Consider the following 17,570-nt stretch of genomic DNA (forward strand, 5'->3'; position numbering starts at 1 on the left):
TTTTACAGAGACAGCCTTTTGTCCCCCAAGTTTTTTCACCTTCCTCTGGATCGCTAGGCAGGAAGTTTAGGATCAGGCGGTAGGTTAGTGGGGGGGTCTACAAGGATTTTTTGTTTGCCCTAAAGTTTTTTTCCTTCTTTGTCAATATGCTGTTTTGTGTTATAACTTAAATATATATATATTTTTTTAATGTCAACTCTTGTGTGTTTTCATTTAAATATGTTCTTAACATAAGACAAATGAGTGTGAATGGAATAACACTTCGGCATCAAAAAGAGAGATTGTCCAAATATTTTCACAGCTATGGGAAGGTAATACAAAAAAGAATGCATGTGTAAAGTGGCATAACCACAAAGGTCAAAAAGGTCGCAATTGCAACAGGGTCTGCCTCTTTAGAGGGGCCGGGCAACCCCTGCAACCACTTGCACCAGTCTCCTCGTGCCTTCGCCAGGAGGTCAGAAAGGCCCTTTTTAAAAAACTGAACTAATTTTAGTTGATTAAATTATTATTTTTGGGAAGCAGCTGAGCATTCAGCCGGGTTGGGAATTATGTTTCTAGTGCTAAATTTAAGGTAGGTACAATTGTGTAGAATTATTGTATCCTGAGGAATAGAAGCAAGTCCTGTGAGATGATTATTGAAGGACACCTTAGGAGTTTTCTACGTGTTACTGACATTCAAGGTTAAATACGATTCATTTGGTTCTTCCACTATGTATCAAGAATATATTTTGGAATCGCCAGTTTACGAGGGACACTCAAATGACTTCTGGGATTTCTCTCTGTGGTACTTGAAGCACTAAATTAAATTAATTTCCATAATTAAGTGATAACATTTTGAGAAATTGCACATTAAAAATATCAGGTTCATTTGTGCGCTAGACCTTCACATTTACTAACAAGTACGTAGTTCTGGGCTTACAGCCAGCAGGAGTAACTTATTTAACGAACATTTTGACTTCTTTTGTCCCAATAAAAGAACAGCAATCAATACATGTGTTTCTTTTATCATATCATTGATTTGTAGTCTTATAATCTGATCAGAATATTAATTTATTTTTACACACCTTCAAATTTCCAAATATTGTATTAGAAGTCAAAGTCGTATGCTACAAGGTTATCCGTACAAGGTCATGTCCTTGTGCTTCAAGAATTAAATATAACCAGCTATATTCCCTACCATGTTTTTATATCTTCAAGATAAAAAAAAATTATTAATCACTTGGTGCATACTTATTGCAGGGACTTGTACAACAACAGCTACTAGTGGCACAATTACAGGAGGCACAGAGGATACATCGGCAACTGAGTCCTACTGCGCAACTGAACTATTTTTACAATTTGTTATGGGGAACTACTGGGTTGTGCCCAATAGCTACTTAAACACAGTAGAGCTGAGTCTTCATGGCTTTTGGTGAGGGGTGCGGGTAGACCTATTAGCTCCCACATCCCCTTAAAGACTTCAGTGGTTCCTTACGAGGCGGCCAGTATGACCCAGCTCTACCTTGGTTTTTGCAGGGCTGGAAGGGGCTGCAGATACATTCAGGGAGTGTGGCCCAAGAAGATTGGGGCCTCGTTGTCCCTTTGTGGCCCTGCAGTAGCACAGACACCTTCTCCATCTTTACCGACATGGTTAAAGCACTTTTGTTTTTTAACGTACATCACACCAAGACCAAATCAAACCCCTTCTCAGTCTTCTTGACCTAGGGGAAATGTCATTTTTGCCTTATACAATGTGTAACTGATGATAGAATGTCTCGAGTCTAGGTAGACATTATGAAAACCCCTTTTCCTTGATTGGGATTTTTAGATCACAAAGAGAAAAGTGGATATAGACGTATTGGTCTAATGCACGATGGAGTCTTTATTAGAGGATGATAACATTTATTGGTCGAGCATAGAGAAAAAAAAAGTAATACAAGCTTTCAGGTCACTTCTTCTTCAGATATTAATATTATAATATTAAATGTTATTACCTCAATTATTTGGTATTTCATGGTAAGTAAGTGAATAAACCCTATTTCATCATAACCTAATCTAACCTTTCGCTATATATATATCAATATAACAAAATATACACAATAAACAAAACAGAAATACATTTATATTTAATATACTGCATTAATAAGAACAAATTTACTTATGATTATTTGGAATTTCATAACAAATTGATCAATATTGGTCAATCTGAATCACATATATGTAACATTTTTATCATGGTATAATATGTAGTTTCTATGGAGTTCAATATCGTTAAATATCTTTGTAAGTACAGAACAACTGGATGGTTGCAGTGGAGGGGGCTGTTTCGAGTGAGGTTCTAACTTCCCAATTGGTGTCATTGTTTGTCTGGTCATATGTATCATGCAAATAATACTTATTCAGGTGACATATCAATGAGCCAGTGAATATTTTATATTTATCTACTGATTTCAGACCTTCTCAATATAACTTTCAACAGTTTTCTTTTATAGATTATTTTAATAGAGTGGACAATAATAGACACTGAAATGCAACCTCTACAAATGATTCTACAACTGGCGAGCCCAGCCTAGCTAAAAAAAACATCCGTATGTTGTATACAGCCAAACAAGCCAAGCCCGCATTTTGGTTTGACCTGACTCAACAAGAATCATGTAGCTGGCCGTCCCACTCCCTTTAGCGCCCTCATTGCATTTCATCGCTTGAAATGGAGATTATCAGGATTTTACAGTATTGTAAAAAAGATACTGTATTAAAATATACATGTCTCTAAGTAGTATTGGAATGTAGTGCTTATGTATATGTTGTAAGTATGTGCTAATATCCATAATGTTTGGTTCTAATTGTCCTTTGTCACTATGATAACATTACAGAAAACACAAATGCACCATTTGCCAAAGCGGATTGTTATCTGCATGGTCTATACAGAAGAGAGTTCTTGGCCTTGTAACGGGTATATTCAAAAAAACAATGTCAAAAGGAACAACAGAACTACAACACCAAGATCATCAATGCTGTGAAATGTTCGCTTTTACAGTATACTTTACATGATCTTTTCCCATTAGGATAAACCCTTCTGTTTGTTCTATTCCTTTTACCCCTTAACCCTGTGTCAGAGATTAACTAATGGGTGCTCCTGTTGTTACAAGTTTATAATAAGCTCCCTTCTTCTCCATGAGCTCATCATGGGCTCCCTTTTCAATAACAATTCCTTGAGACATGACTGCAATGATGTCAGAGTTCTGAATTGTAGACAGACGATGAGCAATCACAATGCAAGTACGACCTTCTCTGGCTTTATCGAGGGCAGCTTGAACTGTCTGCAAAAGAAATAATACAATCAGTTGAACTTACCTTAACAATTTGTTTTGGTTTTCAACATTTCATTCTCATTCCACTGTATTAATAAAACCAGACATTTAAAGAGTTAAACCATACTCCCTATCCAGCCTGCCATTTTTCTATTTGCTTTCAGTCCCAAAATCTTCATGGCCCTTGTTGGTCTTATGTACAGGAGAGCTACATGTTTGCACAACGCATGCTGGTATGAAGAAACCCCAGCGGGTTTAGAGAAGAGTGTTATTTACTTAAAAACCAAAGCATGATCATGACTTTGGAAAGTTCTAAATAACGCTGTGGAATGTGCTGAATATTTTCCTCTTACTGAGGGGCTTAATCGACATAATGCGAATTTCTGGTGAGCAGGGCCGGCCCTTGACCAAAGAATGGGCGAGGTAAGAGACCCTCTTGTCACTGCATAAGCCATGTCTTATTCTTCACTTTCAAAATCACAGATCCACGTCATCCACACATGTGGAGATTTCTATAGCACACCCTTCAGGTACAATGTATTCTACACGTTGCTGGTATTTTGTGGACAAAGGCAAAGACTGCTAGTTAATTGAGATTAATCCGCTAAACTCAGCCTTTCCCACTTTGGAAACCTGCCAGGGTTGGCAGACTTGTTTTAAGAAACCCTTTGACAAGAAAATGTGAAAATACAAATAGAAAGTGCAATAAACTCCCAAAGAAAGACACAATTAAACATATTAACCCTGTTATAAATTTAATAATGTTAGTGTTGCTAGCTTTACCTACTTTCACTATTTCCTTACCTTTTCACTCTCTGTGTCCAAAGCGGATGTTGCTTCATCCAGTAACAGGATCTTAGGGTCTCTGATAATAGCTCTGGCAATTGCGATTCGCTGTTTCTGACCACGAGACAGCTGAGATCCATGCGCCCCCACATTGGTATTATATTTCTATATGTTTAAATAAGAGCACATTAATGTATTCTCACACCTACGAGTTAAATACACACCAGCCTTGTTGTTTTTTCTCACTGTTTTATATATTTAACATATTTCTACCTTTATGAATTATTTATTACCAATTAGAAATTTTAGGATCATAAAATGCAACAGCAGAGACTCCTGAAGCAGTACACTGTCATAAAAATAGATGGTACAAGACATTAATTGAATTTTAATAATTTAATTTAGAATTGCAATAAGATACATTTTGTTTCATTTTATATTCTCTAGAATCATTTTCCTACCACTGTAGCTAAAAACCATAGATTATCACATAATTTAGTGAAATCACAGTTATATGGAAGTAATTTATTACACAATATAATAATGTATTAATTTAAACAGTAAGCTGCTTGATCCAAAGGCAACCAATGAGGATAGACCCAGACTAGCCATTGGGCACATCAGGAAAATGCCCTGTGGGCCAGTGTCTAATAACACCACCCAACCACCATATTGGATTCATGCAGCCTCTGGCTACAGATTAACATCTAGTAACGGTGGCTGGTGCTGATTATGTAAGAAATCTAAGAATCTAGTTTGTTATATAAATGTTATTAATACAGTTCCTTCTGTTTTACTCATTATTGTGGGGGTCAGGACTGTAGAACAACGTGATACCATCATACCCATCCAGATAACAAATGAAATATGTACAACAGGAAAAAGGACAAAAGGTTGTGGGTGAAACAGTGAGAGGGACACATGGGCTGTACTCGTCCTCCATGGCCGCCAGGCCTGAATTCACATGGACAGTAATCACCAAGAATTGATGTGTTAGGGAGCCAGGCCCTCAGCAGCTTCATCTTAAGCATGACATATAAATGTATTGAAGGCTTACTTTTATATGTAATTGTATACTTACGTCAGGAAGTTCCATGACAAAGTCGTGAAGCTGAGCTTTCTTTGCTGCCTCAATCACTTGGTCCATGGTGAGATCCTTGGAATTGTCCCCATATTTGATGTTCTCAGCTATAGTGCAGTCAAACAGTACAGGCTCCTGAGACACAATTCCAATTTTAGACCGTAGGAACGCAACATTGATGTTCTTGGAGCTATGTCCATCAATCAGCTGTGAAACAAAAAAACCTTTGCTTTTAAAATAATACAATAATTTGGTATCTGGAGAAAAAATAATCATTAAAGGAAAGGCAATAATTATCCTACAGCATATTGTTTATGTTCTCATAAGAAAAGCCCAATAACGCATACACAGTGTACGCTTATTTTTCATTATTATTGCTTTCCCCTTTAGTGTATTTAATGTTAGCTATGGGATGTACACTGCAGATATGGTAAGTCTAGCGGTCCTAGAAGTTTGATGCCAAAATCATTCTTTAGCTCATATAATTAACTTTGTGTTTGGAAATAACACAATTTCTGTGTTGGATGTTTTTTTTTCACTGGGAAATAAATAATAAAGTTTAATGATTTAATTTTGGGTCATTATTTATTTAGCAATTTTCTGCTTACAATTGTTGCAATACAGAAGGAAATACTTGTATCATTTGCTATACAAAGCATTGTGTTTGCGGACAACTTCCATATAATTCTATGGTGTGATTACAAAAAATATGTTTTTGTAACAAAAATATTTCAATTTTTATTTTTGTCTTCTGGTGATTTTATTAGATTTTTAGAAATATGTAACATTATATTTAGTAAAAACTTACCACCCTGCCATGGTCTGGATCGTAAAATCTTTCCAGCAGTTGTACACTTGTACTTTTTCCGCATCCACTGCTTCCTACAAATGCAAGAGTCTGTCCTGGCTTTACAGACACGTTGAGACCGTTCAGCACTTGAATATCAGGACGGGTGGGATACGTAAACTTGCAGTTGATGAATTCAATACTCCCTTTAAAACCATTCTAGGAATATAATAAAATATTTATCATTGACTAGTATTTGTTTGAGTCCTTTAAATACTTAGTAGAGAATGATCTATGAATAAAATTGAAGGAAAGGAGATACGCATGATGTCACTAAGTAACCTTCGGCAAGGAGTACAGAGTTGTTCTGGTGGCTTAGATATGATGACACTGAGGAGGTTTTGCTTGCTGTCAGATATGAGGCCTCCATGTTGGGTTATTGGGGAGGATATTGCATCATCTTTGAAAACCACTTACCCACTTCTCCCCCTCATCTGTATACAAAGTAATTTTTGGAACACGATCCACCAGTTTAAAGAAACGTGCAGCAGATATCTTAGCTTTGGCATAATCTGGGGTATAAGACGATGCTCTTCCCAGAGCAGTTCCGCTGGTCACAATGGATGATATCACTCTGAAGAGAGATAAAAAAAACATTGTGGGGTGTTATGTATATATATTTAAACACATCATCATGTGATGTCATCAAAAATCTGATTTGCATAATTTGTGTATATAGAAAGTGTCTAAAGTGCATTTTTGTGTAGTTGGCGCGTGTGTGTACCTGGTGATTGTAATAATAACTGATAAAGCTAGTACCAGCTCCATTCCTTGTATATCCATGACTTGCCACCCTCCATGATAATCTTCCTCCCCATCATCCTGCCAGAAATCCCTGCTTCCCACCCAATCTTTTCTATAGTAGAGGCCAGGCCCGGACTGGGACAAAAAATAGGCCCGGGCATTTAAGCCTGAGCAGCCCATATTTATTTATTTATTTATTGTTAAAGCCCACCCGTACCATCTTTGCATTAAATCATTCACACAAATCATTAACACATTCATTAATGCAGTCTCACAAATCATTCAAGCAATTCATCCTCACATGAATTCATTGTCATACGCATTCACACAATTCATCCACACATTTATTCATTCATTCTCATACGCATTCACACTAGCCCCTCTCTTCATCTTATCTGCCCCTTCTCACTATGTTCCCCCTTTTCACTATGTAACCCCCTTCCCCACTTCTCAATATGTACCGCCTCTATCTATCCCCTCTCCCCCTTTCTCACTATCTAACCCCCCTCTGCCCCTTCTCACTGCACCCCCCTCCCTCACCCTACTTACCTTGTTGCCGGAGGAAGCAGCAACAGCGACCGCGCCTGTGCCAGGGCAGGATTGACTTAGGGGCTGATGGAGCTGCAGCTCCAGGCCCCCACCTTAAAATAGGTCCAGTCAGGACTGGACTGACTGGTCCTATATGGCCGCATTAACGCAGAGCCCCTTAAGCCTGCCGCAACTACCCCCTCCTAACTATCTACCCTCTCCCTCTTTGAAGTTCACTTACCTTTCAGGAGTCCTGTGGTGGGGGTGCAAGGCCTCTGCCTCCCAGCTCTGCCACTGTATGGAACAGTATAGAGTGATGGGAGTTATGATGTACTTTTAGAGCATAATTAGATCATGAAAAAGACATTGGAAATGGTACAGCATAACACCCATCACTCTCACGCACTTACCAATCCACACATATATACCAATCCACACATATATACCAATCCATACGTATACACCAATCCACTAATCCACACACATACCAATCCACACCTATACCAATCCACACATATATACCAATCCACACGTATACCAATCCACACACATACCAATCCACATGTATACCAATCCACACGTATACCAATCCACACGTATACCAATCCACACACATATACCAATCCACACACATATATCAATCCACACACATATATCAATCCTCACACATATACCAATCCACACGTATACCAATCCACACATATATACCAATCCACACATATATACACTAATCCACACATATACACCAATCCACACATATATACCAATCCACACATATATACTAATCAACACATATATACTAATCCACACATATATACCAAACCACACATATATACCAATCCACACATATATACACCAATCCACACATATATACACCAATCCACTCTCACTGAATGTTTTCCTACCTTTCCTCTTTTCTCCTTACAGCTCCTTTTCCTCCTCTTCTTCAGTTCTTCTGTCTTCTCTGTCTTCTTCCGGGTCACCGGGTCGGTGGGCGCGGCTTCAGTGTTGTGCGCCGGGATCTGACAGCAAACCCCGGCGCACAACAGCTGTTGTCGCGCAGATCACAAGGGAGCGGTATCGGAGGTCTTTAACAGACCTCCGGCTCCCTTGAGTGATTTTAAGCCGGGTTGAACCCGGCTTAAAATCACTCAAGGGAACCGGCGGTCTGTTAAAGACCTCCGATACCGCTCCCTTGCGAGCCTGCTCCTCCAGCGGCGGACATTACTGTCCGTCTCTGGAGGAGTGCCGGGTGCCGCAAATTGGCGGCACCCGGTGCGGACCGCCCCCCGTCGCGCCCCCTGGAGTGTGGCGCCCTGCTCTAAGAGGCCGGGAAGCCCCCACCAGGGCCGGCCTTAGGGGTCTGTGGCCGCACAGGGTTTAAATTAAAACATCGGGGGGTTTTTTTTCAATTTTATTTAACATCCTCCATGTTAAATAAAGTTAAAAAAAAACTTTATTTAACATGGAGGATGTTAAATAAAGTTAAAAAAACCCCCGATGTTTTAATTTAAACCCTGTGCGGCCGCAGACCCGTAAGGCCGGCCTTGGTGGGGACTTCCCGGCCCCTTAGAGTGGCGGACCCGGTCGCAGTTGCGGCGGCCTTAAGGGGCAGGTGCCCCTTATGCCCTGCGTTACTGCGGCCGTAGGTAGGTTAGGGGCCTGGAGCTGCAGCTCCATCAGCCCCTAAAGTCAATGCGGCCCTGCCGTGGCCCGGCCCACCGGGCAAATGCCCGGTGTGCCCGATGGCCAGTCCGGGCCTGGTAGAGGCTACCCCATCTTCACTGTTCTGCTCTCCCACCCTGACCCTGCCATATTCGCTGTCCTTAGTCTCATGCTTAATGAGTGTGATAATATCAAAGTAGACAAATATATCCATTCAATATTATAAACATTAATAAATTATCAAATTGCTAAAATGCATTGGTTTCTCCCATTAGATACATGTTTATGTGCGCTGTTCTAAAATATCAATTACTTTACAATAAGTGTTTATACAATTTAAGAGTAACCTTTTTATTACCTGAACACAAAGCTGTAATGCAGACCTTCTTTATCTACTAAGTACCCGCCATATCGATAAGACACAGAGTTTGCAATGAAAACCACACACTGAGCAAACCCAAAACACAATCCGTAAACGTTGGCTTTTTTAATTGCTGATCGGTACGGTAATTCCAGTTGCTCCTCATACATTTCCACAAATTTATTTTCCTTTGCTATTCCAGCAATAGTTCTGATGTTACCTAGAGCTTCGCTCGAAATCTAGAACACAGAATGAGCCAGTTTTGTAAGTTAATTGATAATTTTGTTATATCTCTTTACTTCACTAACCAGTTTTTTTTTATGTATTAATTTATAAAAAGGAAGATAAATAAATGTATTTACCTTTCCAGCTGATTCCATTGCATGTTTATCTTGATTTGCAAATCCAGTGAGCATTCTAGCTTGAAGGGCCCCAGATAAAGCCAAAAATGGAAGGAAACATGTGATTACAAGACTCAGTTTCCAGCTGTAGTAGAAAGCGATGATTATGGCAACTCCTATATTGGTGAGGGAGTTCACAATCATGCCAATCTGGGATCCAGTTGCCTGGAAATATGAGATTAACATTGCATTCATTAATATTTACTTATTGCTACATTTGTAGTAATCATCACATTTTGGATTCATATAATTGCTTGTAAATATTTAAATCAGATTTTGTCTCTAGTTAATTTTATTAAAACTGGATTTCCCTGGGTCTGCTTGTGGCACCTGATTGCTGGACCTCGGGGGCTGTCCTTTTGATCTCTGGGTGGGGTTAGAGTGGTGCTGAGTCCTGCCCACTGCTTACCAAGTTCAGCCTACTCCATTCTGTCTTTTATCACCCTTGACAACATCTGCCTCCTAAGATCTGCCTTTTGCATAATCCTTTGGGTAGGAATATATACTTTTATGATAAATTGATTACTATGTGATGCTTAATATAAAGTGAACAGATTCATCTTTTAGTGGCCTAAGTGTCTCCCCTTTATTTCCCAAAGATCTTTTTTTTCACAACAGTTAGAGAGTGAATTGCAACACTTAATTATACTTGTTTATATAGTACAGCACATTTACAGAATATGACATCTGCCTTACTAGCTGCATTATGATCGACTGAAAACATCAGTATGAAATCATTTAAGTGGGTCGGGAACTTTCATTTACTTAGTTGCATCAATTCTCATAAAATGGAAAACTTTTTTAAGCAATGCAATCAAGTGCTATAACTTTTTAATGCATAATTTAGACAAATTATTTTCAAGTATATTTATTGACCTTTCACTTTTAGGTTTCTAGTAGGAGACGCTCGATAAATAGATTTATAATACAACATATCATTATGAGATAAACTTACACCATGTGCATAAAATGAAATGCTTGACCTTTAAAGCTCAGACAAACTCTACGAGTAAATGTATTCTCTTATTAGGCGGTCATTGTTATGTAACATCACCGGCAACATTTAGTTTGTGCATAAAATAATTCTGGTCTATTAACCCCTTAAGGACCGGGCTCATTTTTCGTTTTCTACCCTGTGGGACCGAGGCTGTTTTGACACTTTTGTGGTGCTTGTGTTCAGGTGTAATTTTCTCCTCACCCATTTAGTGTACCCACATAAGTTATATATTGTTTTTTTCAGGACAAGATGGGCTTTCTTCAGATACCATTATTTTGATCGTATCATCTTATTTACTATAAAAAAAATAAAAAAAACATGGTGAAAAATTGAAAAAAAAAGACATTTTATGACTTTTATTTGAAAAATCTTTTACTCACCTAAAAAAGCAAGTAAAAAAACTAGCTAAATAGATTCTACTACTTGTCCTGAGTTTAGAGATACCCAATGTTTTTATGTTTTTTTGCTGTTTTTTGTACGTTATAGGGCAATAAGTACAAGCAGCGTTTTATGATTTCCAAATCTTTTTTAACAAATCTGGTCAGTCTGCCTCCATCTCCTCTTTGGAACATCTTTGAAGCCGGTTAACTCAATTTAACCCATTCAAACCATATATTTTTGAAAACTAGACACCCCAGGGTATTCCAAATGCTGTTATTTTAACCCTTTCCATGCACCAATTATACAACTACACTTTGTCAAACTTTGTAATAGTAATTTTTTTCACACAAATTGTACTTTAGTTATAGATATACAGGTTCTGGTATATGTCACTGTCAAACAACCCCCCAATATGTGTTCAGGAACATCTCCTGAGTGCAGTGATACCCCACATGCATGGGTTTGTCGGGTTGTTTCAGATTTAAAATGCCACATTTGGGAAGTGCGCTTTTTTTCTCCATTTTGGTCAGTCTGTACCTATGTCCTATCTGTGAGCTAGGCCACTCCAATTTACCCCATCAGCCATTTTTTTTATATATTAGACACCCCTTGGGTATTTGAAGTGCTTTTATTTTAACTCTTTGAGATTTTTGAGAAATTTTAGCACTTGCTCAAAATAATAAACTTTATTTTTTATTTTTTTTATTTTTTAATACTTTTTTTATATTTTTTTTACACATTTTGCTGGTACTGGATGGTTCATCTAGTGACATCACTGCATAATTATTTTTAAATGTTAGCACATTTTTTTTTTTTCATTTTTTTTTTTTTTTTTTATTTTTTTTTGAATATTTTACTAATCACATAGTGATTAGAAAGCTGGGCTCCATTGACTTGCATGGTTGAATGCAGTACCTGTATTCAACCAGCAAGTGGAGCCAGTTCTCTAGAGGGTCTGGAGACCATCTAGCAAACTTTTTCTTGTTTGTTTTTTTTACAGAGCGGCGGCCATCTTACTTGATGGCGAAGATCACCGGCAGCGGCGGCTGTGACCGCTCTCCCGAGCGGTCACAGCCCACCTAAAGGTAAGTGTTTGGTGTCGCTGGATGCCTCCTGATCGAGGCATTCCAGCGACACCATTTAAGTTTAGGAGGCGATCGTTGATCGCCTCCTAAACGCTTTTAAAACGGGCGTCCGCCGCCATACAATGTATGGCGGCTGTTGACGCCCCGGGGAGGGGCCAGACATGGCCCCCGATGCCGATCTCGGCCTTGCTGAATGCCTCGACATCGAGGCATTGCAGCAAGGCCGTTTAAGCGAAGAAAGTGATCCTTGATCACTTTCTAAGCTTATTTAACTTTTTGACGGTTCAGGACCGTCAAAGGTCATTTAGTGACCTTCTTGTCATGACGGTCCTGAACCGGCAAAGGTCGCGAAGGGGTTAATGTTGTTTGCTTTCTTATTTACATTTTCTGTGGCGTTTTAAAAGTTTATTTTACCTTTTTTCGGCTAACGATTTTTAATGGTCCATTAGTACACAGTATTTGGTTTAATATGGTGCTATTTAATAAATCTGCATATATCTTAATAGCTCCCAAGTGGTCAGAGATGGACCACCTTTGTCTTGGAATGGTTGATGAGCCCTGGATAAGGCGCAGGGATTTATTAGGACTGTTTACGTATCTTTGGGACCTATGTAATTAAATCATAGTTTCAGACGAAGAATCATGTATTTTATTTTCATAGTTTACTTTCTAAACACATTATTGTGGTCAATTGATTTAGAATAATTCAAAAAGCAAAAAACATTCCAAACCAGACACTCCTTGGTCAAGAACACTTTCATGAGCTGCTTTTTTGTTCAAATCTACACCTTGTAACTATAATTTCTTGGAATATATTATGCACTAATATGCTAATTGTCTTTTTTACCCCTTGAACTTGAGATGCGTCGGTTGCAAGCCGTGTAGTCAATGCTCCGGGGCTGTTTCTGGGATCGTCAAACCATCCAACCTCTTGGCCCAACATAGACTGAAATCCGATCTTACGTAGCCTCCTTGTCAGCAGCTCTCCAGATTTTGCAAATGTGTAACCCTGAAACAGGATGCAAAAGGTTTACATTCTGTGCTCGGAATCAATCAATTTTAATAAAGGCAAACAGATATAGATACCTGTAAAAACTGAGTCAGAAACGATATGAGTCCAATAGCAACAAAAAGCACACAGATTCCATTAATTTGATTCCTTTGTTCTTGTTCATCCGGTAAAGAAAATGTCTGAAATGCAAACAAAAATGTTAGTGGATAATGAAGTGGCTTAAACTAACACATAGACCCCCACTTGGGGAAAGGAGTGTTCGTACATCATGTACCCTCATAATGGAGTGTCAAGAAAGTATTATTTGGCACCCCACCCATTCCTTTTAATTTTAAATAGCATACATTTCATTTATAAGACATTTTCTGCTTTGCCTTGCTTTTTATCAACGTATTATTAGATAGACTCATATCCACCAAACATTCTGTACTCTTAATAAAGAGGAATATGAAAGAAAGAAAAAAGTCCAAAGGAAAGAAGAAATTTCCTCTGACACTTTGGGTCAAACAAGTTCCTAGGTGTGTTTATCACATGATTTGTGAATCTTATAGTGTAGCCAAACAATGGTTGTTGGAAATGGAGTGGCTGCCCAAAAATAGTATGGAAGCAACACAATCCAAGTCCTTCTTATGTCAGTCAGGGATGAGATCGTTTTAGACCACAGGAGCTGAATTACTCTAGTAAAGTATGCAGTGTAATTGTTGTCGTAAGCATACAGATGTCCTACTTATATAAATCTCAGTAAAACTATACATATATATATATATATATATATATATTTATAGGGTAATTTATCAGCAATAAAAACTAATATAATGAAATCTTTGTCTTGTACTTTAAAATATTAAAAGCAATTTGCATTTTTTTTAAAGCGCTGAACAATCTTACCGCAAGAATTTGACTGAACAGTAAGGCGTAGAGAGGACTAACAGCCCCATTCACTGCGGCACCAAATGAACCAAATAACATATACGGCCATTCTGGAGCATTGTATTTTAAAATCCTGGCCACCGGTGCAGGCTCTACCTTTTCATCATCATCTGGCGTGATGTCCTAGAATAATAAAGAAGGCTGTTAACTAAATGCATATGTTATGTATTATCATGACAAGTTTATGACTTGCTTGGACCCCAGTGGTCTACATGTATTTGTGTTTAAGGCAACTCCATGAACACAGCAAGTCTATTGCCCAGATAAGGGAAATAGTTGTTTTTTAATGGTTAATAGGATTGAGTCTATAGCAATCGAAGTCTGGTGGCACAGAAGACATTATTTATAACGAGCAGTTCTGGAGCAATAACTAGGGAATCCAGCAGCATGTTCTAGCGGATAAAAGTCTGTTCTCATTATAAATACGGCCCATTGCATCACCTTCAAAACCTTGCTGTGGCCAGGAAATAGTTGCAATTGATTAAAGCTTTTTTATTTTATTGAAGCCAATTATAATCTTACTGTTTTAGCTTGTCTTGTCTCCTCATACTGAGATGATGTATCCCCCATCATCAGCAAAGAAGCATCGGGAACGATGTTGGACAGTTGAGATCTTGAGCGTTGTCGAATAGAAGCCCTATAACCAAAGCATGCCAGATGCTAACACATAAACCTTATCGAACATAGAAGAAAGTACCGGTATATTAGAGATGGAGGAGGATCCGGGTGTTTTTCTGGGAAAACCTTATGTAATCACAGAAAAGTCTACTAAAAGTGCATGTGATTTAGAAGCAAGAATGCGCGTTTGTGGTAGTAATCTCGCAATAGTTGAAATCAAGTCCAACTTGTATTTGCCAAATCACATTTGCACTTCAGCACATTAACACTTACTTACAACTCACACATTTTAACCTTAAATCCTCAGTAGGGTTGCAAAATAACATAACTTTAAAAATGTAAAAAAGAAAGAAAAAAATATATATATATAAAGAAAACTCTAGACCTTTCTGGTAACCATTACGAGCCGAGCTGTCATTAAGGCATTACTTGACTGACCCCTCAATTTCTTAGTGAACAAACCCAAATAACTGACGGAAAGGCAGTTGTTCAAATGCTGGTGGTGTTCATTTTAACCCGAGAAATAAAACTTATGGCAGATAACAACCATTTTGCCTGTCCAGTCTGCCCAATTGGTTCATGTAATGTGTGTTACATGTTCATAGGATGGCACTAAATGGCATAACACTTTCTAAGTCATTTTGTGTAATTGATAGAATTCACTTTTGTACTGCATTGGTAGGCTTCACGGTGTAGTATAGGCCTGACTTATAATAAATTGGCTTTTGTTGGTAGCAGTGCCTTCATATACGTAAAAAGGATTAGTCTATGTATACATTATCTAAATATTAGCCTTCTCAAAAACACTTTCTCTAACATTTACATTGTTCAAATGTGATCTTTAATGAACGTGTAAAGGGTATACAAATAATATTCTACGTTGGGTTTGAATGGTGCTTTATTCTCCTCCTACTAACATATATTTAATTAGGTACTATTCCATGTCATGTAATTCTGTCTTTCTTTGTATATGACCTTTCAACATATATAAACCTAGAACAATCCTCCTTTTTCCTTCACAGCCATACAATGGTATTAGGTATCACTTCCAAAGAAAGTGCTCAGTCAGAGGACTGTACAGTGAAATAGGTCAGTCATAGTGGATGTTCTTTTGTGTTAATGATATGATTTTACTAAAAAAACATTCTTTGTTAGAATTCAAGGAATCGGAACGTTAACAAATCAACAGGCGTCTTATCAACCTTACCGCAAACTCGACTGATAGCTTCCTCTGTTAAACAGCTGCACTGCTTCAAGCGTAGGTTCCTGGAACTCTTTAGTTTCTTTCTCTGGAAAATATATATATATATATATATATAAAAATCAGGTTTCTATCACCAACTTTGTACATAAAAATGATATTTAATCAGAAATATTCAATGTGCTTTAATATTTTCTATTGAATTGGGTTGTATCCCTAATTCAACATACCTATGCATATTGAGAAATGCTGGAATGGCCCTACATAATGCCAAGTCAAATCTTTCAATAAATCTAAATTAAATTAACTAGAAATGATACGGGTCGGATTCGCTCCCTCTTACAGCAGATCCCCTCAGTTTTTTTTTCTTCAGAAAATATGCAAATTTAAATAAACCATTTATATTTAATGCACCCAGTTTACAAAATATAAATATACAGTAACAAAGATTCTAATGGCAGATATAACCCAATTGCAGAAGAAGTGTGCGCTAAACTGGTTTACAAGGTTAACAAAAACGACTTACTTTGCTTTTGCATGTCATTAAGCGCCTTATCTCCTTGACTCTGCAAAGTAACAAGTGTGAAATAAACTCCTTTTCTCTCTAGTAGCTCATCGTGGGTTCCCCTTTCCACTGCTCTTCCATGCTCGAATCCAATGATCACATCGGCATTTTTTATTGTTGACAATCGATGTGCAATGGAGATAGTTGTGCGTCCAAAGCGAACCTAAACACAAAATGACACATTATTTAACTTCATGAACCACTCATTTATTTTAATGTACCATTTCCATTTAATGTACCATTTAATGTACCATCTCCTTCCTTCCTATACTTCCTATACTGGACCCAGAGAAATCTGTAATATTTGTTACGTCTGCCCTATTTGTCTCAGATTCATTGTAATGTGATGTAACTTGGACTTGGGCCATCAAGCTAAATACAATTGTGAAAGTTTGCTAGAATTGAATAATTAGTATATATTTCAAGAAAAGATTTGATGCCTCCTCAATTATACTCATTTATTAAACATTTAGTGGTTACTCACTTTATCAAGTGCTTCTTGCACAATTGCTTCACTCTCATTATCCAGGGCAGATGTTGCCATGTCCAACAGGAGGATTCTGGGATTTCTGACCAGAGCCCGGGCGATGGCGATCCTTTGTTTCTGTCCACCGCTCATTTGGCCTCCACCTTCTCCAACTAAAGTGTCGAATTGCTAGAAATATACAATATATGCTAAAGATTAAGTATGTACTTCAACTATCAGGTTCAATCTATATTATCCACATGACATGATTGCAGCATTCTCATTGGCTCATTTAAGTTCCCTTGGCTTCCATTTTGTATTCACATGTAAGACTTAGCTCATAAGGTGGTGGCATCTGATGGCTCATGGATATCAACAGAGCTCTGTGTCTCCTTCTAAATAATTATATATATATTCAATCTCATTGCTTGAGGTTGCCCAAGGAGATCATTTTTGTCCCACTCAAAATGTTAAAGAACATTTCCTGTGACCAAAATGCCCAATGCAATGTTACATACAGTTTAAAGTCATGTTAATGTATATACATAATATATTTTCTTTTTTTTAATATTAGCTGCATAGCTATTAGTAGTCACAAATATAATTATTATT

The 17,570-nt window shown here is 37.9% G+C and overlaps 1 protein-coding gene across 1 annotated transcript in view; it reads right to left on the minus strand.

Moving 5' to 3' along the window:
- Positions 1 to 2,445: 2,445 nt before the first annotated feature.
- LOC128501974 (bile salt export pump-like) overlaps positions 2,446 to 17,570 on the minus strand; it is a 31,226-nt gene continuing 16,101 nt past the window's right edge. The window contains exons 15-28 of the mRNA XM_053471643.1: positions 16,977 to 17,147; positions 16,454 to 16,655; positions 15,934 to 16,015; positions 14,631 to 14,745; positions 14,067 to 14,231; positions 13,253 to 13,357; positions 13,014 to 13,175; positions 9,665 to 9,868; positions 9,300 to 9,541; positions 6,422 to 6,578; positions 5,966 to 6,163; positions 5,158 to 5,364; positions 4,095 to 4,241; positions 2,446 to 3,299 (exon numbers count right to left, since the gene is read on the minus strand). Of these exons, the coding sequence (XP_053327618.1) occupies positions 3,099 to 3,299; positions 4,095 to 4,241; positions 5,158 to 5,364; positions 5,966 to 6,163; positions 6,422 to 6,578; positions 9,300 to 9,541; positions 9,665 to 9,868; positions 13,014 to 13,175; positions 13,253 to 13,357; positions 14,067 to 14,231; positions 14,631 to 14,745; positions 15,934 to 16,015; positions 16,454 to 16,655; positions 16,977 to 17,147 (2,358 nt within the window). The 3' untranslated portion in view covers positions 2,446 to 3,098. The remainder of the gene's footprint in view (positions 3,300 to 4,094; positions 4,242 to 5,157; positions 5,365 to 5,965; positions 6,164 to 6,421; positions 6,579 to 9,299; positions 9,542 to 9,664; positions 9,869 to 13,013; positions 13,176 to 13,252; positions 13,358 to 14,066; positions 14,232 to 14,630; positions 14,746 to 15,933; positions 16,016 to 16,453; positions 16,656 to 16,976; positions 17,148 to 17,570) is intronic.

Source organism: Spea bombifrons, chromosome 7 (assembly GCF_027358695.1).
Source record: "Spea bombifrons isolate aSpeBom1 chromosome 7, aSpeBom1.2.pri, whole genome shotgun sequence".
NCBI classification, from domain to species: domain Eukaryota; kingdom Metazoa; phylum Chordata; class Amphibia; order Anura; family Pelobatidae; genus Spea; species Spea bombifrons.